General features: G+C 54.2%; 1 protein-coding gene across 4 annotated transcripts in view; it reads left to right on the top strand.

The window, feature by feature from the left end:
• Positions 1-22,134, top strand: part of GRB10 (growth factor receptor bound protein 10) — a 127,392-nt gene that overhangs the window by 91,590 nt on the left and 13,668 nt on the right. For all 4 annotated transcript variants that reach the window (XR_016021011.1, XM_074341042.2, XM_074341040.2 and 1 more), the window contains 7 exons: positions 1,028-1,169; positions 12,984-13,140; positions 15,577-15,692; positions 16,708-16,776; positions 18,221-18,358; positions 19,587-19,697; positions 21,488-21,586. Coding sequence is in view for 3 of the 4 variants with exons in the window: in XM_074341042.2 (XP_074197143.1) it covers positions 1,028-1,169; positions 12,984-13,140; positions 15,577-15,692; positions 16,708-16,776; positions 18,221-18,358; positions 19,587-19,697; positions 21,488-21,586 (832 nt within the window). In the remaining variant the exon portion in view is untranslated. The remainder of the gene's footprint in view (positions 1-1,027; positions 1,170-12,983; positions 13,141-15,576; positions 15,693-16,707; positions 16,777-18,220; positions 18,359-19,586; positions 19,698-21,487; positions 21,587-22,134) is intronic.

Below are 22,134 nucleotides of genomic sequence, written 5' to 3'. Positions count from 1 at the left end.
ACTGTGTAGATTCAGAAATGGTTCTCAGTGGTGTGAGTGGGGTACAGCAGGGTATTTCTAGGGTGACACAAACACAGGCTTTTGTGCTCTGCGGCGGACAGCTACATGGACCATTTATTTCCAATTAATTCAGTGTCAACAACCTTTCTGTGGATTTAAGCATTTGTTCCACAGTTCAGGTGAGGCCCCAGGAAGCATCTTCTAGTATTTTCATTTGGTTCAAGAAGTATTCATTTCAAGGTCATTGAAAAACAGTTGTTCTCATGAAAGAACACGGTCTTACCCATAAGATCTCTTTGCACATCAGGTATGTGGGGACCATGATGAGTTCGCTGGAGAAAATGAGCCGGGCCCGTTTGTGATGCGAGTGCACACTCAGTGTCTCTGACCTGAGTGGGCCAATTGGAACCCTTTGAGTCAGAGATGGCAGCTTCGTTTTTTGTCTATGTTTAATTGTGGTAAAATACACATCACATGAAATGTGCCATCTCAGCCATTTTTAAGAGTACCATTCTGTAGCGTTACATGTCTTCACACTAATGTGCCACCACGCTCCAGAACTTTGTCATTGTGCAAAATTGAAATTCTGTGCCCATGGCACTCCCACTATCCCTCCCCCTACCCTTAGACCCCGACATTTCCATCCCACTTTCTGTCTCTGTGAGTTTGACTGCTGTAGGGACCTCACAGAAGTGGGTGCATACAGGATTTGGCTTTTTGTGACTGGCTTATTTCACTTCACACAGTGTCCTCAGGGTTCAGCCCTGTTGGAGCACATCAGAACTGTGTCCTCGTCAAGGCTGCATGATACCCCTTTGTGTGGATAGAGTGTATTGTGTGATCTATTCACACGTTGATGGACACTTGGGTTGCTTCCACCTATTGACGGTTGCGAGTAGTCCTGTTGTGATCGCTGGGTACTTGCCCACTGGTGTCCCCCTTTCTTTTGGGTTCATCCCCAGGAGTGGGATTGCTGGGCCATGTCTGCGGCAGCAGCTTTCAACCAGCGGTTGTCTCTTTCCTCCAGGCGCCTCCAGGAAGAAGACCAGCAGTTTAGAACCTCTTCTCTGCCAGCCATTCCCAACCCTTTCCCGGAGCTCTGCGGCCCAAAGAGCCCCCCTGCGCCCCCGCAGGGCTCCTTACCTCCGACCCAGGCTGTGGCAAAGCAGGTGAGCATGTCCCTGGTTGGGGTGCCAGGCTTCTGGGCTGTGAGGTCAGGATGGACATGCCGGCTCATCACTTTGGGAAAAAGGGAGGGTAACTGGATCTTTTCTCTTAGTTCTTTTCCTCTTGCAACTCTACCTGTTGTCTGATGAGACTTTTTAATTTACTGGCCAAAATTGTATTTATTAAGTCAGGGATGTATCTATATGCTTTAGGAGTCTCATAAACATGGTAGAAAATAATAACAATAGTTTGGTGCTTAAAGGTGACTTTTACTTTTCTGAGTAATTTTCACCATCACGTCATCTTCATTACCCAGTCATTGCGGATAAGAGAGGGTTAAACGCTGGGGTTTCTCAGGCACCTGCCCTTCATACAGTAGAGCATCCACATTACAATTCTGACTTTGAATATGATCTGCCCAAGGTGGAGGAATTTTCACTTGACCCAAAAGGTGACAGCCACCTTTTTAAACCAGTAGTTTCTACATTAAAGTAGGACAGTAAGGTGCTTGTTATATACCCAGTGACCCCATGGGCGGAAACTGAGGCCCAGGGAGTTTCAGGAACAGGCCCGAGGTCACATCGCCAGTAACCAACTCATCAGAGCTGGGCTGGCTGCCGACCCTCCTGGTTGGCTGGTCCTGGGCCACGGTGGGTTGCAGGCTCGGAGGGACACCCAGTGACATTGCAGTGTGTGGTGAGTGAGGGTGGTTGAAGTGTAATAATACCAGCCATGAAGACAGCAACAGCCAACACTGACTGAGAGAGCTGTGTGTGCCGGGCACTGTTCTAGGCGGTTTGTTTGTTTTATTTATATGTTCATTTATTCCTTGAAACAACATGAGAGTTAGTTACAAATATTATCTCTATTCTGTAGGTGGAAACTGAGGCCCAGCTTTAGTTCGTGGAACTGGGATAGAATCCAGTGCAAGTGTTGGGCTGAATGTGACCCAGTGAGAGTGGCCGAGCTGAGTGTGACCTGGTGTGAGTGACAGAGCTGAGTGTGACCCGGTGTGAGTGGCGGGGCTGGGTGTGACCCGGTGTGAGTGGCGGGGCTGGGTGTGACCCGGTGTGAGTGGCGGGGTTGGGTGTGACCCGGTGTGAGTGGCGGGGTTGGGTGTGACCCGGTGTGAGTGGCGGGGTTGGGTGTGACCCGGTGTGAGTGGCGGGGCTGGGTGTGACCCGGTGTGAGTGGCGGGGTTGGGTGTGACCCAGTGTGAGTTGTGGGGCTGAGTGTGACCCGGTGTGAGCAACAGACCTGGGGTGTTACCCAGTGTAGTAGATTTGGAGTGTGACCCAACGTCAGTTGCTGGAGCCTCTGATTTTAACGACTAAACTAAGTGCTTCCTGGGTCCTTCACATTCACTCTGTTTGAGTGTAGTTCAGTGTGCTTTGCCTTTTCTGTTGGAATCACTCTCCTCTCCTCTCTGCGCATCCCACCTTTGCTGTCTCAAAGGGCGCTATGCCGCCAACCCCTTTTCTCTGCAAATCCTCCCCTTCTGAGCCACGCAGGGGCTGCATTCTTAGGAACACATTTCTTCTGTGCCTGCCAGCCGCCCAGCACCGCCCCCCTCCCCACCGCGGGCCTCCCAAACAGGCCGCGTCCTCCCACCAGCAGCACTTGGTAGTGAGGTAAGTGCCCCCGTCTGGAGCCAGAGCTGGCGGGGCTGTGGCACTTTGTCACATGCCTCAAGTCCATCTGGGATGTCTGCCTCTCTGGTGACCTTCTGCTTCAAATAAGGGTCCAGACACGCTGTCTGTGGATTGGTCACTGAGGTTGTTTACAAAGTTACTCATCCTAAAATAAGACCGTGAAAATATTATCTGGCTCTCGCAGCAGTTGGCAAGAAAACGGGCCTCCACCCCCATGGACTGTCCAACTCTAAGCAGAATCAGGAAACCCAGGAATTTTGCCTGCTGTTTTTCTTGGGATCGGTGTTAGTTCCCCATGAGAACATTGTGTTGGTGTCTGTGTTTCTGTCACCCAAATTCCTCAAGCCTGCGGGGCCAGCCGCGCAGGGGCAATTCCTCCCCACTCCTGGGTGGACAAGGAAACGGCTTCATGTTAATCAGAAAATATCGCACTGTTTGCTGGTCACGTGCCCATCCTAACAGATTCCATCGGGAAGAGCCTGCTTTTTTCTTGCCTTTTTTTTTTTTTTGTAGCATCTGTTTCATGGTGGTTATTGCACATTTAATCCTCACAACACTTCTACAAACTGCAAGGAATAGAGTGTTTTCAAGGGGGAAGCTGAGGCCAGCGAGATGAACTACTTCGCCCAGAGGCAGAGACAGGAAGTGAACTTGGCCTGCGTGTTCTCCCTGCCTGCCCAGCCCCCAACGGGAGGCTCTGTGTCTGCTGGGCCTCCCGTTGGGGGCTGGGGTGCCTCTCCAGCACTGGCTGCTGCTGAAAAGGAAGCTGTGGTTTACGACGTGGTGGGAGCTGAGCGCGCATTTCTGAGTGGCCCTTCATTCCACGGAGGCAGGAGGGGCTGGGAAGCGCCTGCCATTTAGGCAGGAGCCTCTTCCTGGCTCCCATGTTGTCAGTTAGGGCCTCAGAGAGAAAGGCCTTGGGGAGAAGGCAGCCCAGTGCTCAGAGGGGGTGGTGCCACGACTCTCCAGTGTGCAGCCTGGGTGCTGCCCTGTGCCTGGGATGGAGGGGACTCCTCCTAGACTGAAAAGGGTGGCACTGTGGTCAGCTGAAAGGCCACCAGTGATGGGGAAGTGACAGGGGGCGGGCCAGACACTACAGCCCTGCCCCTGCCCGCCCCCAGCTGCTAGGATGTGGGGCTCCTCCCAGGGCAAGTCAAGGACTTTGTGCATTACATGCTCTCAGGCTGCGTTTGGCTGCAAGAGACTAAGGCTGGGTTGGCTTCAAATGTGGAGGAAATGTGCTTTTGTGTGAGGAATGGGAAGACTGAGGCCATGGGCAGCCTTGTCTGTGTCACAGAATTTGCATCCTGTGTTAGGTCACACGTGGGACGCTCACCTGAAGCAGCCCGGGGACACTGGCCGGTGAGCCAGGGCCCCAGACAGGTTCTGTGGTGGAGAGAGAAACTGAGGCAGGGTGCAGTGTGCACTGACCCAGGAGGACGCCATGCGTCCAATTGGGAGGAAGCAGATGCTGTGAGCAAGCAGGACAGCTGGCTGGGGACATTCCGAGGGAGGGAGAGGGCGGAGGGGAGTGTGCAGAGGAGGGCTATTGAGAGAAGGGCATGATACTACAGGAAACGTCTTTGTTCTGGACTTACGGCAGCTTTAAAGGCTCACGGGTGCTTGGGACGGCTGGTCCGGCGGGTCTTTCTTGCAGCCAGTCGTGATTTTCACGTAGCCGCATAATGCCTGTCACCGCAAAGGTTTTTCCATGTGTTCCGCAAACACAATTAGTCACGTATTTTAATCCCTTTGTTAATAGGGCATAAATATCAGCTTGGTTTCAGTCCGCTCTTCTCCTTTCTCTTAATTTTAAAAATTAATTTCCTGGAAGTAAATTAATTGCCTTGTGTAGCGTTTTGCACACACATTTACTCATGAGCAAAATTGGGTCTCCTGAGGCTTCGACTACGATTTGATGCGAGTGCCATGACCTCGGACTATCTTTGGTGAGAAGTGCCCTCAGTCGCCAAGTGCAGGTTACTGACCAGCATGTACCGCTGTGGACGTGACCACCCACGCCTGCTTCCCCCTGCCTGGGTCGGGCCTCTGCAGGCGTCCTGGGGCCAAGGTGACTTCTGCTGCCAGCCTCCACCCTAACCCCTCAGCCCACATGTGCACAAGCCCTCTGTTCTCAGCCCCTCCAAACTGTGCCGCACCACTTTTCGGGGTACCTTCAGCAATCAGAGCACATTAGGAGCTGGGCCTCATGGCAGCTTCACTGAGTGCCAGGGGACCCTAAGGGGCGCTGGGCGGGGGGAACTGTGGTTGCCCTGCCCGTGTTGGACACTCAGGGAAGTCATAGCGTCGTGTTGGGACAGGAGCCCGGGAGAGCAGTGCTTGACCTGCTGCCCGATGACGGTCACTTAAGGCCTTCCCAGCACAAAGGTCCACCCGAGAGACCCATCCGCCCAATCTGTCACTTTGGGAGATGAGCCCTCTTTATTCAGCCACCCCCTCGCTGGCAGCCCTTTCTCTCCTTCCTTTCACTGCCTGTGTCCTCATGAGTGATGGGTGGACAGCTGCCACTTCCTCAGCACCGCCAAGGCCCCACCACTGGAGGGAACGGGAGTCCAGCTGCCATGGGGATGACTCAGGCCGTCTGCGCCATGGCCCCTGCTGGGGGCCCTCTGTCCCCTAGTCAGCTCTCCATGCTCGGTGCCTCCCGCCACACCGCAAGGGTGCTCATCCACCAGAGGCTGCCGTCTCTGGACACGTGGCCCCACTGGCCATGCTGTGTTGGAGCTGGCCTCTGTGGCTCCAGCAAGGACTCTGTCCCTGTCCTCGGCCACCCAAGCTGTCCCAGCGTCCTCCCACTCCAGGCCTGCTCCTCTGCTGGACTCCTCCCCCTCTGGAATGTGGAGGGAGGGGGCCCACTTTCTGCCTCTTTCCTTTGGCCGGCACAGCCAGTCACGTGACTTCCCTGGACAGTTTTCTGGAGAAGAACTATAAACTGTTTTCATTGTTTTTTAAAATTACAGTATACAAATGGAATGCTTAGTTACCATTTCTCTGAGGAAGTTAGCTCAACAAAGGTTTTTGGTTTGCCCTGGCCTCCTCTCTGGAGGTCTCTGCTTATCCGCTCCTGCTGCAGAGAGGCCCCTGCAGTTGGGGACCCCAGTGGCTGCACCCAGGATGCCAGTTCCAGCCCTTAGGAGTGATAGCTCTTAAAGCCTGTCCCCTTGTCTGTCAGAGGGCCGGTCGGTCACCAGGAAATTCTTACGGAGCATCTGTGACAGGTCACACCCAAAGACCTGGCACCAAGCCTCAAGCCCACTGCCTTCCCGACATTTCACAGCAACGCGCTGAACCAACAAACATGGCTCAATAAACCTAAACGAACGTTCACGTAACATTTTATTACTCATGAGGGGACGTGTGGACTCAACTGAGCCAAGCAGAACCCGTGATGACGTGGCCCCCACTGCTGCCATTCCTTCTGCTACCGTTGCTGCCACCAGGGGGTTCTGTGATGTGGGACACTCGGCAGAGGTGTCCTGGGCAAGGTGCGTCTCCAGGAGCTGAGAGAGCCCTTGGAGGTCATGGTGAAGGAGGGGACAGACGTGTTAGCACGTTATTGCACAGCAGGAAGATGCAGAAACTGAGCAGAGGGCCCCTGAGCAGCCTGAGTCTTGTGTGTGTGAGTTTCTGTGGCTGCTGCAGCCATGTCCTTGTGTGTCAGCCTGGGTCTGAATGACACATTGCTGTGACGTGCCCCTTCCCAGGACTGCTCGGCTGGGCCCCCACTGTGTCCCCTGGGTCTGAGCTGTGGGTATTAGAGCCGCAGCTGGCTTCACTGCCTTCCCGCGTCCCCACCCAGTGGATCTCTGTGTCCCCTGTCACCTGCTTGGAAGTTCACATTTCCTGTTGGGTTTTGGAGGATCCGCAGATGCCACGGGGGAGAAAACCTGTGAAAGGAGCTAACGCGAGCTCCTCGGATGCGTTGATCACAGAACTGCTTTCTCCGTGGCTCCTGCAAATGTCCTGCGAAAACAGCCGGGAAGGGCCTCCGCTGTGCAGGACCATTTCTGAGGTGCCAACACGCCCCCTTCTCAGATCAGGGAGCATTATGAACACTGTGGTGTCTCCACCCTGAATGTGGACCTTTTCCGTTTAAGTTCTAAATTCACCGTCCTTCACAGCTCACGTGAATGTGTCCTCGTTGCTGGGAACAGGCGCAGGACACGCAATCACACTTTCGGGGTGCTCCCTCTGTGCGTCCCAACAGTGCCAGCCTGCACTCCCTTGTCTTGGAAAGGGGAGCCTTGCGGACAAGGCCGTCAGGGCTGAAGGAAGGTCTGAGCTGTCGCCAGCAAGCTGTGGTGTCGCAGGGAGCCATGGCCAGAATTTTCCTGACTAGGAAAAAGTCGAGTAGCAGGAGTGGTGCGGCCACTCTTCCCAGGGTTCACTCACCGAGAGGATGAAAGTGAGCTGCGGCACCAAGAGGACCAGGCTGGAGGCCTGCTTTCCAGGAGCTGTGAAGAGGAAGAGAGAAACACACGTCCCAGTGACAACACGACGGACCCATGTGACCGGCCGGAGCCCAGGGAGTGGCCTTGCAGACTGGCCAGTGTGTCCAGGGCCGCAGGACTGGCGTCCCTGCACTCAGCTCCCTGGGTGGAGGGGGGTCTCCTTGCTGCTCTTCATTCCACCCAAGGAGATCTTTTTAAGACACCTTTGTTGTTATTCTCTATAGAATGATATCATTAGAAAAACCGCTTTTGTCAAAATAACAAAAGGGCCATGCAGGCCCTTCTAGAAAAGTTAAAAAAAAATACAGATGAGCAAAGCAAAATCGATTCTTCCAAACAAGTTTGTCTGTTTGGTGTAAAACAGGCGGGGAGGCTGCTGGCCGGCCTCTCTGTGCCTTGACCCCAACCCTGCCCGCCCACCCCCCAGCCGGTGAGAGCTATCCCCAGGGAAGTCCGCTCAGGGGCTCGGAAAACCGGGGCGGACTTCCAAGAACTATTTTGGAAGTTATTTTTCGAACTTTAACTTTTTTAGGAAGGATTTGCAAGGACTTAAAATATTTTTAATTCTCCCTGAAACCTTGAAATGAATAGACTGAAATGCAGATTTTTGTTTTTGAAAGTAAGTTGGAGTCAGTGCGATTAAACATGGCCGTGCGTGCTCTTAGGAGGGTGAAGAGGGCCCCGTCCTTACGTGTAGCAGCTTCGGCTCCCATCCCTTACGGCTCGAGGTAGCACCATTGAACCTAGAACAGAACTGACACAAAAGCGGTAGAACTGCATTGTTTTCCCTAAAACTAACCAAGCCTAACCCTGGTTCTGCCCTGGTCTGAAGTAACTTTAATTTCCTCCGTGCTTGCTAGGCCTGCCCTGTTTGGGGTTCAGGGCACCCCAGAATCCACAGCCTGTCGTGTCGCTCCTGGCAGGCAACAGTCCCCAGTGCTGGAAGCTTCTTGCCGGTGGACAGGTGGGGCCAACAGCCCTGTGCCCCAGCTTCAGACCCTGGCTCCAGAGGTTTCCATCTCCTTGATGCTGGGCAAGCCGTTCTGCCTTCCTGAGGCTTCCATTCTTCCTCTGGTCCTGGATAGTGCAGCTGCCTCAGGGTGTTAACATTGGGTCACTAGGCTCTCAGAAGTGGTGCCGCCACCCGCCAGGCACAGCTGACCCGCGGGTGGTTCCATCGCACTTGCCCACCTCCAGTCTCTGGCCTCCTTTCTGTATTGACCCTCCCCCGTGGGCGCCCCCTGCTGGCACTTGGATCCCAACCTGGCTTCTCCATAAGCACGCGCTTTCCAGTGTATACAAGAGGCTCCAGGAGTTACTGACAATTCCAGCTAACATCTTCACTTTGACAAAATGCATGTAGACTGGATCTAAGACAGCTTTGGACGAAGATGAAGCACTGAGACAAAGTAGGCCCAAGAGGTCCCGGCCCAGAACCCTCCCAGCTCTCGTGGTTTCTGTGCAGGGGTTTGCGGGTCCCCTGTGCTGTGCTCAGTCTGTGTGCTCAGAGGCGGGCTGTCCGTCCAGGGCTGTCCTGCACTGCAGACGCTCTGATGAGGGACAAGGTGCTGAGAATACCCCATTTTGTGTATTTACGAGGTAACGTGGGCCACAATCACGAGGTCTTCTGAATGGAGCACCACATTCTGAGCCTGTAAGCAGCCATCAGGGCTGCTGATGTGTGAGGCAGGAGTGAGATGGGCAGCAGAACACGACCCCCACCGTGGACCTGGTGCGGAACCCTGAGGCGAAAAAGCCAGGCTCCCCAGAGTGTCGTGTGGCACCATGGAGATGATACACTTTAACCCTAATTGTTGTTCAGCGCCTTCCTTTGTGTTTGCACAGATTTAAGCGTTTGCTTCTCACTCTGTACGATGAATGTATAGAAAGGGACAGCAGAGCTGTGGGAGGGATGGGACGTTCTCTGACCTCCTCCGGGCTGTATAACAGGCTGCAGTGCCAGCCAGTCGGAGGCCGGGCAGCCTGACAAAGCGTCGCTCCCCCAAGTAACTCTGAACACTGTTGACATAATTATGCCCTCATTAATGTTACTTTTATTTTCAAGGCAATTGGCTGCTGCATTTCCTTTGCAGTGCGGACAAGGTCACTGAGGGCTTGGGGGCTGGCTTCTCCCGCTGGCTTGTCCCTGCTCCATCTTACCAGTCATGAGGTTGGCAAGCAGGAGCTGCAGGGGTCTTCAGGGTTCTGGCTGCACCACCACCCCCGCCCCCTGCCAGTGTCTGCCAGCCTCCAAGGGGGCCTGCCTTGTCCCCAGCTCCCTGTCCCAAGTTCCATCCAAGCGCCCCCCTGGGGCCTGCACAGGTGCTGAGAGCTTTTGAAGAGAGGCTCTCCTTAGCTGGCGCCAGGCCAACACCTAGGGCAGGGGCTACTCACCCATCCCCATTTTGCAGATAAGGAGACTGAGGCACAGACCAGCTGGATCACTCAGCCAAGTTCCCACAGGTAGTTAGTGACCAAGCCAGATGGCGGCCCGGTCTGCTTCTAGGGCATCTCAGTGGCACCCCCGCCCTGTGCTGGGGGCGATGGGGGCCTGGGGGGGTCTCGTAAATGCTGCTTTGACGTCCATACATGGGGGGACGTGCCTCGCCTCTGTGCCTCTGCCGCTGACTCTCAGAGCAGCGCCCATGGCACAGACGGGAAAGTCGCTCCTCGGTAGTTACTGAGCTGCCTGAGCGCACACAGCCAGGAAGTGGCTGAGTGGGGCTGGCACTGCAGGGCTGCCCTCCGAGGCCCCCCCTTCCTGGCACTACCCACATCCGTATGTTGCTTGGGCAAGTTACACCCTGGAGAAATGTGAGCCCGAGGCAGAGACCTGCCCCCGCAGGCTGAGTCGCCGTGGTCAGAGGCCTTGGCCTGCACAAGAGAACCTTCTGCGGCCGCCCTGTGCTGGGGGCTGGAAGCACCTAACTGGGGCACCCCAGCCTGCTCCCCGGCAGCCCTTGGCCTCAGCCCGGTGCACTGAAGCTGGTGACACAAAACCCTGATTTGCTTCCAGAACCAACCCCCAGCACCACCCAGGCGCTGACCGTGGGGACAGTAGGCCTAGTGCAGAATACTCTAGAACTTCTGCCTTTAAAAAGCACGGTGGCAGCTGGCTGGCTGTTCCTGCAACACTTTTCTTTGTGTCTTACGTATTCGTTATAAATACTCTTTATCTGTAGTTCCAAGCATGTGCCCGGTTTGAGCTCGCTAGTATGTGCAGTGGCTTTCTAGGTTTCTGTCTTGGGGGGTTGTTTGATCTGGTCAGCGGGCCTGATCTGTTCAGGGAGGTAGCTGGACAGTGCTGTGTCGGGGCTCGGTGGACAACAGGGGGTTCCAGGTCCTGTGTCCCTTTGCGTCTGTCCGTGTCACAGGCCAGCAGCAGTGGCCCCGCTTCCCCGCCCCCAGCAGGTCCTGCCAGCCAGGCCTTCTCTAGGACTCTAAAAGCAGTGGACATGGCCGTATGACAAAGGACAGCTTAGCTTTTAATACTCAGGCTATATATAGACCTCCGGGGGTGGCCGGGCACAGAGCAACCGAGAGGTGAGGAGAGAGTTTAAAGAGAAACAAAATGGGGCTGAAAGACGATTTTAAAACTGGTGCCACAGCTGATTTGGGGCAGGAAAAGGGATAAATGGACTTGGAGAACGCATTTCAACATCATTTAAACTTCCAGAGCAGATCTTGTTAATTGTAATCACAGATAAATTCACTTAGAAACTTAGAGAAGGAAAATTAGTAACACACTGGTTTTGTAGTTGAAAGCATGCCCTGGTGTGGAAGACGTGGTTGATGACACAGCGTATTATTATTATAATATTATAAGGAATTGTGTGAATCCACTCCTGTTTTCTAAATTTGTTTTCCTTTTATGTTCATGCACTTTTTAAAAAAGTTTTTACCTATAGACAAGAGACGTATTTTCTTTGTTTTAAATTATATTTTTATAGACGTAGTCATGTCAGCTGTGTTTGAATACTTGATTTGTTTTGTATAATTATAACTTTCGTTGAGTGAAACATAAATTCTGGAACAGAAGGGTGGATTTCTTTAAGGGTAAATGTGAAGTGAAAGCAGGTCTCAGTTCTGATACAGCCTGGAGATTTCTTTGGGGTTGGGGGTGGCTGCAGTGGTGGCTGCCCACCTGGAGGGCTAGTCTCCAGGCTGGCCCAGCCTCCCCTCCCCCTGGGAGCTCCAGGCTGAGTGAGCATTAACTCCTTCCTGGCCAGGAGCTGTGGAAGGGCTGGAGACAGTCTCATGGGACAGCGCCATCCCTGTGGGATTTCTCCCCAGCACTGGCCCTCCCCACCACAGTCCTCGGGGGAAATCAGTGTTCAGACAAAGTAGCTCTTGGTTAGAAAAACTCAAGAAAAGGGACAGAGAGAGAGTACTCAGAGCTGCAGCCAGTTTGTGGGGACCCGCTGACACCCCCAGGCCACAGGAAGCACCAGCTCCAAATTTGTGGCTGATGGCCTGAGGTGGGGGACAAAGACCTCTAAGAGACTTGGCAGAAGGGCCCAATTTGGAGAACAATCGTGCTCAGGCTCTGAGTGCGTGCTTATTTCAGCGCCAGGGGAAAAAATTAGCAGGGGCTTTTCTGGGGTGTTGGTGTGAGCGTTGTGTGGCTGTCCTGTTGTCATCACCTCCACCTTGGGCTGGTGGGCACTTCAGGCAGTGGGGAGCCAGTGGGGGAGCGATTGCATCAGGCCCAGCGAGGGACCTGATTGGTCTGCCCAGGTGGCTGATTCACTACCTGGCAGACAGAGCCCAAAGCAGCCTGGGAGCAGGTCCCCTGCCTGCCCGGAGACAGCCTGCCCACCAGGGCGTCCACACAGCCAGCCATTGGTGGGTCAGTGCGGGAGGGGCGCCCAGCCCGCCAGGGACGGTGGGAGAGGCCAGGGACAAACTCCCTTTCAAGAGGCAGTGTGAACTTAAAATGCCATCTTGTTCCTCTGACTGCTTTTTCCAGTCTGTTGAGGTGAGATTTTTTTTTTTAAACGTCTCACATTCCCCTAGAGGTTGCATCCTATGGTGTGTGCAGAGTGTGTTTCCTGCCCTCTGGATCGCTCCGCTGGGCGTCCCTTGGCCTGGGAGCCATTCATTTCTACTGGCTCTGAGCAGCACCTAGAAAATGGAGTTTGCTTGTGATTTTATAGGGGGAAGGGGCCAAAGAATTCTGTGACTGTGTTCTTACAATGCCCTTTTTCTTAGTATTTTAAATTTCAGTGTATTCACACTGATTTTTCTCCTAAGCCTCAGTGATCATGACCTAGGAGGTGAGTGACAGGAAAAGGTCATGGGTACCAACCGCAGCACCCTGGACCCTGGGAAGGGACAGCAGGTGGAGCCATCGAAACCAAAAGTTAGGATTTCTGTTACTCCATTTGTTTTTACAATTGTCTCCACTGTGAAATGTCCAACTCCAGCCACCAGCCGGACATCAAGTGACTTCTGCTGCTTCCTAAGACAGGTCGTTGGGCAGCCTCATGTACCCTAGGTCTAGCCGCAGTGGTGTCCCAAGCATCCCGGGCATTCTGAGGACGTCACACTGTGCTCCAGCCCATCGGAGGTGGGCGCCGGCCCGGCCTGCTGCTTGGAGCACGGTGGTCTTTTTCTGTTTGATTCTGTTCCGTTTTTATTTCTTAAATACCCGAAGGTGTTCACCTGGTAGTGTCCCCTTTGTATGTTGCAGGATGTTAAAGTCTTTGGTGAAGATGGGACATGCAAAGTGGTGGAGATTCTCGCAGACATGACGGCCAGGGACCTGTGCCAGTTGCTGGTGTACAGAAGTCATTGCGTGGACGACAACAGCTGGACCCTGGTCGAACACCACCCACAGCTGGGGATAGGTAGGGCCGCACGGGGGTGCCAGCATCTGCGTCAAAGCCGTGTCCCCGGTCCATGTTGCGTCCACCTCTTCTCTCTCCTAAAACTCCATCTTTCTCCCTCTCGGCCCTCTCCCCTCGCTGCTTTCAGAGTCTTTCTTTTGGTCGTTGTAATAACGTGACGTTTATGGATGGCGATGTGATGGTTTAATAGAATCTCCGAAGGTCACAGAGAAAATTAGAACTGGAAAAAGGGGCTTTGAGCCGGTGCTGTTGGGTGGCTTTCTGCCCTCAGTGAAGACCGGTGCCCTGGGCACTCAGTGCAGACTGAGGACGAGAGTATGCGGATCTAAGGGAAATGGGCTCAGACTCAGGTTCCCGACCCCGCTGTGGACCACTGGCTCCTGATGCACATGCAGTGAGAGCAGAAAAGGCAATTATGGAGCAGCTTTGTTTTCACCTGGATGTGTCTGGGGCCCCCCTGGCGTCACCAGAGTGAGGAACGGAGACACACGCTGGCGTCAGGGTCCACGGGTCGCCTGCCCCGTCTATCCTGGGGCCTGATCGCAGGCGATGCTTCACAGTCTGCGTGCTGCAGCGTTTGCGGGACTTTGCCAGGGTGGGGCCCAGGGAGGTGGGAAGGGGGGTGTGAGGATCCAGGGTGTGCTGTGGCCCCGCCCCCCCTTACAGCTGGTGTTTCCACTGGTCGCCGGGGTTCTCCTCACGATTTGTCGGAGACAAAATGCCTTTTGCTTTGGATGTAGACGTCTGCCTCTGCCTCACTTAGGTAGCTGCCACCTTACTTTTCTATTTCTCCTTTTACCTGGTTAAAAAAAAACAAAAACAACAACATTAAATCTATTAACTGACCATCATCAGGTTTTTGGGCAGCTGTTATTTTTCCCCCCTGTAACTACAGAAATATTTTCTCTGAGTGAAAATCTCAGCAGAAGTCACTGATTTGTTTTCCACATGGAAAATCCATTTCAAGTGACTGACATTGAGCCAACCTCTTTTTTGAAAGCAAATGTAAGTGTAACCGCACACCCAGATTGTGCATGGTTCTTCTCTTTTCCTGGCCTGGGGAAACGCAGGGCAGGGTCTTGGTTCAGGTGTGGCCACAGGGTCCCTCCATAGCCGGGCCAGGGACAAGTGGGCCCATCCCTGATGCACCGGTGGTGCCAGGCAGCCCTTCCTGGGGGACCGTGGACCTTCTGGCAGTCATGGGGAGGAAATCCCTTTCCTTGGCAAATCCGGGCTTTGAATAGGTCTTTACATGCAAGGCTTTCCTTGTCATGTGGAAACCACAGCTGAGCGAGCTGCATGCGGGCGTGGCCCATCTCAGATGGGCGAGTGCCTGGCGACAGCCGTCCTTGGCAGACAGAAATTCTTTGTCCTCATTCTGAGACTTAGCAATGCTTCCCCTCTCACCTTCATCCTTCCTTCAAGATGGCACTTTTCTAGGGATTCAGCTCTGGCCGTGTGAAAGGAGACGGGGGGCTTTGAAGGAGCAACTTCCCCTTTTGTGACGATTCCCGAGGGTTTGGTTTTCTGCCACGTGGGCCAGTCCACACGTTGAAGGTGCCAGGGATTTTCTCGTGTTGCTTGTTCCATGACTTCATAGGGTTAGTTTCCTGTCACCCCCGCCCGGCCGGAGCGGCCTTTGAGGGCACCTGCGGGCTGGGTGTGACCACCGTCGGAGCAGGACAGTGCCACGTCCCGTTCTTCCTGCTCCACGTGGAACCCGAGACTTCCAACTGTGAGGGAAATACCTTCCAGGGCGACAGCACTGCTGACTCAGGGGCCCTGATGTGTGTGTCCGAGTGTGTGCGTGTGAGCACGCGTGCATGCGTGCTGCGTAACATGTCTTCTTCCCCATCCTCACAATGTCGCAGTTGGCGGGAACACACTGAGTGTGGATGGTGTGGCACTGGGCTTCAGCCGTGGGGACGGTGTTTGCCCCCTGATGATGGCACAGCCCGCCCTGTTCTCTCCTCTGGCAACCTGGTTCCAGGACGCGGAAGCCGGGCTGCCTCAGCCGCCGCGCTGTCCCTCCGGTGGTCATCCCCACCCGGGGCCTTCCCACTCGCCTCTGCCTTCGGCTGCTTCGCAGTTGTTGTATCTGTGTCCTGTATGAACATTGACTTTTTTACGTTCAGGGCAAAATCGCTTGCTAGGAATCTTCACTGATTCTCTCCTTAACTTTCTGTTGACGCCCACTCGTGACAGGAAATGTGTAAAAGTAAGGACTGACCTGGACGCCACAGGGTGTGTGTCTCACGGCCTCTTCCACCCTCGGGTCGTACAGTAACGAGAGGCGTGATTTAGCTTCGCTCTGCACCCCGTCTTCGCTCTCGGTGTTTGAAGGAGGACGGGCAGCCACCCAGATGTAGTGACGGGTGGTGACACTGCCTTGCAGGCTCCACCTGCGCTTCTCACACGTGATCCTTCTTCTTCCAGAAAGGTGCTTGGAAGATCATGAGCTGGTAGTTCAGGTGGAGAGCACCATGGCCAGCGAGAGTAAATTTTTGTTCAGGAAGAATTATGCAAAATACGAGTTTTTCAGAAATCCCACGGTGAGTCTTTCCTCTTCGGGTTTGGGGGGTGGAACTCTTGAAATCTTGCGACTGGTTCTTAGGTTTAGTAGGAGCAGATTATAAAGCGACTGAGTGAGACTCGGGGGGCAGCAGACTGCTTTGCCCATAAGCACTGCTGCTTCACAAAGCAGCCCTCACGCAAAACTCAAGCTCTGCTGCTGCACTAAGCGCCTTGGTATCAGCCCAAGGTCATCCATAGAGCCTTCTTCCAGCAGTAATGGTGGAAAAGGGGCTGCATCTCTTAAGGAGAGAGAGCGAGAGAGCAGGGGTTCTTCATTTGGAGCAAACTGGTCAGATACTCAGAAGAATAAGAAATTATTCTCTGAAAGCCGCAAACATTATTTTGTGATTGTTTGTGGAAAAATGAGTAGAAAAATCCGTATCCAGGCATGTTCAGCTAGTTCTCCATCACTTTCTTACCTTTTCTATTTGTGTTTTGGGGAGTGGGCACTTGTCTTTGAAATATGAGGATAAGGGGCCTCATACCTGCCATAGCATGTGTGCCCCTACCTGAGTCATGAGGCAGAGCCTCGGAGACTGGGGAGAAGACCCAAGTCAACTTCCAGCCCCAATAGGTCAGCTGCTTTTCATTTGAAAGTAGGAGACTTGATAATTATTTTGGGTGATACACCGGGAGTCTTTTCACGTCACTACGTTCATCTTTTAGTTTCAAGAGTTCTTTGTCTCATGCCATGCACTTGTGTCACTGAGTTACGATGCGTGGCAGCCCTCTGCCTCGGTGACACTGTGAGACGTGAATTCACATTCAACATAAGAGACGCTCCAAACTTTAACTCAGCGTTTAAGGAAACAGTTCAGTCTTTTGAAGCAGACGTTTCCACTGTGTGACAAGGGGATAAAAAGGGCTCTCGCTTTAAATGCAAGTGTATGTAACTGTCACTATAGGAATGTTTTTAGAACTGGTGTGCCCGTAAGTGTGCTTTTCCCCACTTCGAAGCTACCCTGTAACATGTTTGTTTTTCCATTTCCTTAGAATTTCTTCCCAGAACAGATGGTCAGTCTGTGCCAGCAGTCCAACGGCAATCAGACCCACCTTTTGCAGGTACGGGGTGAGACAGTCTCGGGCGGAAGTCTCTCGAGCTGTCATGGCAGCCTTGTGGAAGCTTGGAGCAATTGCATTTGTGATCACAGATTAGCCTTGGCTCCCAGTGGGGCGTAGAGTAACCAGAAATAAATGCTTACTTGGGAAATCTATATGTAGCTGGCTCCTTCAAAGCAAAACAAGGCCTTACAAACAGGAAAAGCTTCCTGTGACTTGGAGCAACCCCAGTGGAGGGCAGGAGGGGGTGCTGCGGGCTCTCCCAGCTCTGTTGGAGCGCGGATCCCGTGAGGACACCTGTCTAGTTGTCCCTCTACCTCATTGTCTGGTCCAAGAAAACGCGGCTTTTGCCCACAGCCCTTGTCCGTGGAGGGAGCACGAGAGGCCTCTGTATACTTGCTGCCCATTCCCAGGGAAGTAGGGAACAGAGAAGGGAGTGTTGCTGCACCCCTAGATATGCCTCTGTGTACAAGTGTTAGGGAGAATAAACCGTGCAGCAGGGCGGCACCACTCTGCCGGTGTCGCCAAGTGTAAGAGAAGCCACTAAGACTGAGTTCCCCCAGAGCGCAGCGCCTGGCCTCTCTCCCTGCATGGTGAGTCGCAGGACTTCTCTCTGCCTCTGAGACCAGAGCCTCTTCTGCAGTGTTTGCAAGAGTTGTCCCCATTTAATTGTCATGGCTCGTGCACAGTGATGGCGAAATGGCGAATTGGTTTTCTGATTGCCTGATCTGAGGTGCTTTGTGTGTTCGTGGGGATGCTCAGTGACCTCTTGAGACACCAGAAGAATTGGCCCGGGGACATCCGGACTCTGTCTGGCTGGCCCATCCCCTCTGCGGGAGGAGCCGTGTCCCCTCAGTCCAGTGGGGAGGTCCCTCCAGAGTCACCTCCCAGGCCTACCCCCCAGAGGCTCTCAGCCTCCCTTTCCCTTAGAAGGACTTGCTCCCCGTGAGAGGAGTTAGCTGGGACAGTGAGCTGTCACCAGGGCGTTCCAGGAGAGACAGACCCTGTTTACACACCTTTCACTTGGAGGGGACATGGGGAATGTGACAGCAAGGCGCTTGGTCCTGATCAGTTGCTCCTGGCACTTCCTCTTGGCCAGACTTTGGTGACCAGGTGGGGTGTTTTATGGAAAATTAGAATAAAGGGCAGGATCCTTAACTGTGCTGTCTTAGGAGGAAACGAGTGACATTGTGTTTTTCATCAGTGTTGGGAAGGTCCTTTTGCTCGTTTATGTTTGCATACTAATTGCGTCCTATGCAACACCAATTTAGAGGGGGTTTTTGAGACTTCTGAAAGGAAGCATATCATTTGAAAACTCTCAGTTTGACCCAAAGAAGAGGGTTTTAGTAATTCAGAAAATGTCAAACTGTCAGCAGTGTTCATAATGTAGTTGCTTTAATTATTTTATATCCAGCATGTCTGACTTTTCAAATGTGCTCTTCAACAGATTTTTCTGAACTCCAGTAGCTGCCCTGAAGTTCAAGGGTTTTTGCATGTGAAGGAGCTGGGGAGGAAATCGTGGAAGAAACTCTACATGTGTTTGCGGCGGTCCGGCCTGTACTGCTCCACCAAGGGAGTCTCAAAGGTGAGTTCTACTCCCCCTGCCTCGCACACCAGGCTGGGAGCCTCCACAGTGGAGGGCGGGGGGCTGCCTTTTAAAATGGCCCTGAGGCTCCTCTAAGCTCCTGGGAACTGATAAAACTGTGTCCCAGCTAAACTCAGTGTTAACCTGTCCCCTGGTCTGCCTCACACACCAGGTGGTAACACAGACCTGGGAACGCCAGGCTGCATCACCCCTGCACGCTCAGGGCGCGTCCACGCTAGCTGTAAAGGCGAGAGTACTGCCGCCCTAAGGCAGTCTACCCCGGGCTGTTAGAGCCATTTTATGGAATAAATTGCGGTTCTGTACGTGTCTCCAGCAGGAGGGGGAGAGCTGAGATGGAGGACGCTCAGGCCTGCCAAGACAGCGGTGCCTCGCAGCCTCCCTTGTGGGGCCTCCCTTGTGGGGCCTCGGCTCCGCTCCCTCGCTCCCTCACTCTTCTCCTCCTGTCCACGTACGCCCTGCAGTGGGCGTCATGCCCAGCTGACCTCGGCCATGCGTCCCCCCCTAAGAGCTGAGGTGTCCCCTGCTCTTGCCTGGAGAAAGAGGGAGGACCCTCGGTGAGGGGGCTGATTACTGCTGTGCTCTGAGAAGTCAGCAGCTGCCCGGGGTGCGAGCCAGAGAGAAGGAATGTGGGCGGGTGACGGGCTCCTTCCTCTGCAGAGGGAGCGGCTTCCGGCTGACGCAGGGCGGGGAGGGAAACTTCTCTCTGGTTTATGGCTTCCTCACCACCCTGGGTGCTGAACCAGGGGCATGTGCAGCCTACAGCAGGCCACAGCGCTGGGGTGGAGGGTGCAGGAGGACAGGGGTGGGACCAGGTGTCCACAGGAAAGCGGCAGGCACAGCTGGACTGGGAACACACAACGGAGTGAAGTTGGGATGGGGCCTGCTTTTGAGTGTGTGCTCCTACCTTCGAGATCCAGATTTTTTCCGGTTTTCAGTTTGAATATTTGGTTATGGGGCTCTGATTTGGCACGGTGTCAAATACATTCTAACAGTCTTATGTCTAGAAAGGGGGTGGACTTTTTGGCAGAGGTTGGGTGAATTGGGTTTTAACTTAGCGTTTCTTTTATACGACAGTTACGATGTGTAGAATGTCAGAGGGGAGGGGAATGCCCACACACGCTGCCCTCTGCTGGCGAGGAAAGCACACACACACTCTTGGCGGTGCTGCAGGCATTCTCCCCAGTAAACCTGAGCGGCCTTTCCACAGGAGCCCAGACACCTGCAGTTCCTGGCCGACCTGGAGGACTGCAGCGTCTTCTCCCTGATTGCTGGCAGGAAGCAGTACAGCGCCCCCACAGACTTCGGCTTCTGCATAAAGGTACGTCCCCTCCAGCCCTGCCTACACGCTGCCAGCCAACCCTTAGCATCCCGCTGGACACTTTGGAATTCAAACAGTAAATTCCTCTCTTGGCCGTTGCTTTTTTAAAAAAACAGAAACACAGCTTCACACTGGATTTATTCATTCATATAAAAATATTTCTTTGTACTTACGATGCCTGGGTCCTTGAGTAGTTCAGAAGCCCAGAGGAAAGCAGGATGGTTAAAACCAAACAAAACAAGGCAGTAATACCTGTTGATGGGCTCAGTGGCCTAGGGCCACGGCTTCGGCCTCCAGGCAGAGCTGCGGCCTTCGCCCCCCCTAGGAGGACACCCCCGCCCCAGCGTGTTGGGTGGCCTCCAGGGTACTGAGTGAGCACATGCCTTCTGTGTGTGCTTCTGGTCACTGGGAGACTTGGATAAGATGACCACAGCGCTCCTTTCTTTCTGTGCGCATGTGAGTGGGGACATGTGCTCACGTATTTACTTGCGCACACAGGTGCATGCACCGACATGCATATATGCACGTGTGCACATGCGCACGTACACACACATGCACATGTGTATGCACACACAAATGCACACACACACAAATGCAAACACACACAAATGCACATACACACACACACACAAATGCACACACACACCTATGGCGGGGCCCACTCTTCTCCCCCGGGAGGCTGTGGTGATGTCGGTTAGCGTAGAACTAGGTAAAATTTACTAAATACTCCCTATGCACGAGATGCTCTGCTGAAGGTTTTACCTCCATCATCTTGTTGAGTCTCCGCGGGGGTTATGGGGTGGGAACCACAGCAGCCTTGTTGCCCGTGTCTGGTGCCCAGTGAGTAATGCGCCTGGAGTCACCCAGCTGGGCTAACTTCTGAGCCGGAGCGCGACCCCATCTAAGGAGACGATGGGGGCTCTAAATCCCACCCCGCACCGCACTCCGTGAAGCGTCCTCGGGTTGCTGGTGATAGGAGGCGACTACAAAGCAGTGCATGGCCTCGGGAGGGGCTGGCGGGGTAGCCGCGAGGGCCCAGGTGGCAGTGGCTCTCTTATGCCACAGCGTTGGCTACAGGCAAGCTGGTCATTCATGTCCCTTCCTGGGACAGTGTCCCCCAGCATTGTCCCTTGCATCTGAGGTCAGAGGGTTCACGGGGAGATCCAGATAAGCTAACACCTGCATGTCTCCTCCATCCCCGAATAAACCCTGCCTTTGGGTGGGGCACCTGCCGTCTCTCCGTGGTGAAAGCTAATGACGGTGGCCCCGATGCCTCAGGCTGCTGGCCCCGCTTCAGGCCCCTCCTCTAGGGTGACACTGGTGTCCCTCTCTGGGTCTTGCGCACGGCCCATCCTTGGGACCACTCAGAACTGCTCAGCCCTGAGCCCTCGGGGTCTCCCCCCTCACTGGCTCGCCCTGCCAGGGCCCCTCCTCCAGCCGCCTCCTCAGTGCTCCTGGGAGGCGACCATGAAGACCTTTCCTCTGTATCTCTGGAGCAGCCCTCCTCCCATGAACACACTTCCATCCTCAGAGTCAGAAGCGCCCTGCCCCTGGTGCACCCACACCTTGTCTTGCCCTCCTCTGAGAGCCCCCTGGAGGAGGGCTGATGACTCAGCTAAGTAACAGGAAGGAAGGGCGCTGGGCGCAGGGTGTGCAGACACCTGCCTGGCCCCATCAGGACGTCAGCTGTCGTCTGGTGTGTGTCGAATCCAGTCCTGCTGGCTGGAGCAGGAGGCGGGGCTGGCTGGCTGGCTGGCTGATGCTCACTGGGCCCCCTGTACCTCCCTCAGACAAACAAAGTCATGCATCACAGCAAGGAGCTGCGTCTGCTGTGTGCCGAGGATGAGCAGGGCCGGACCTGCTGGATGACAGCCTTCCGGCTCCTCAAGGTACCTGCGTGCTCCCTACAGACGCCCGGCTCTTGCCCATTCCCTCCAGTGTTGTGTGTTGTCACACACCTTTCCGTGGGGTCTCAGGAGCTTCTCACGGAGGCTTCATGGGGGGAAAGTAGCCCCTTGCTTGTCAGGGCACTGTTGATATTTGGGGTTGGTGTGGGCCACCCTGTCATTATAGGACACTTAGCAGCGTCCCACTCGATGTAGCACCCTCACCAGGTGAGACAGACGCAAATGTCTCTAGACATCACCGTGTGTGCCCTGGGTGTGGGGGCAGGGAATGGCTCATAGTGGAGAACCTCTGGGTTAGGGAATATGAATAGGAAGGTCGGGGCCAGGAGACCAGGGTGCAAAGGGTTCACCCGGAGGGTGAATTGTTTTCATAACCGACCATCAGACTCCTGCCTTCCCGAAAACCCAGGGCCATGGGAGGCCCATGACAACTTGTACAGGTCATCACAGTGCCTGAGGGGAGAGAGTGTCTCCTTACAGCAAGTTCTAAAGGAAATGTCCTGCATGGGGCCTCATACAGGATAACGCCC

The sequence above is a fragment of the Rhinolophus sinicus genome, chromosome 4, assembly GCF_057876585.1.
Source record: "Rhinolophus sinicus isolate RSI-liver-muscle chromosome 4, RSI-T2T, whole genome shotgun sequence".
NCBI lineage: Eukaryota > Metazoa > Chordata > Mammalia > Chiroptera > Rhinolophidae > Rhinolophus > Rhinolophus sinicus.
This window is presented reverse-complemented; position numbering and strand designations above follow the sequence as displayed.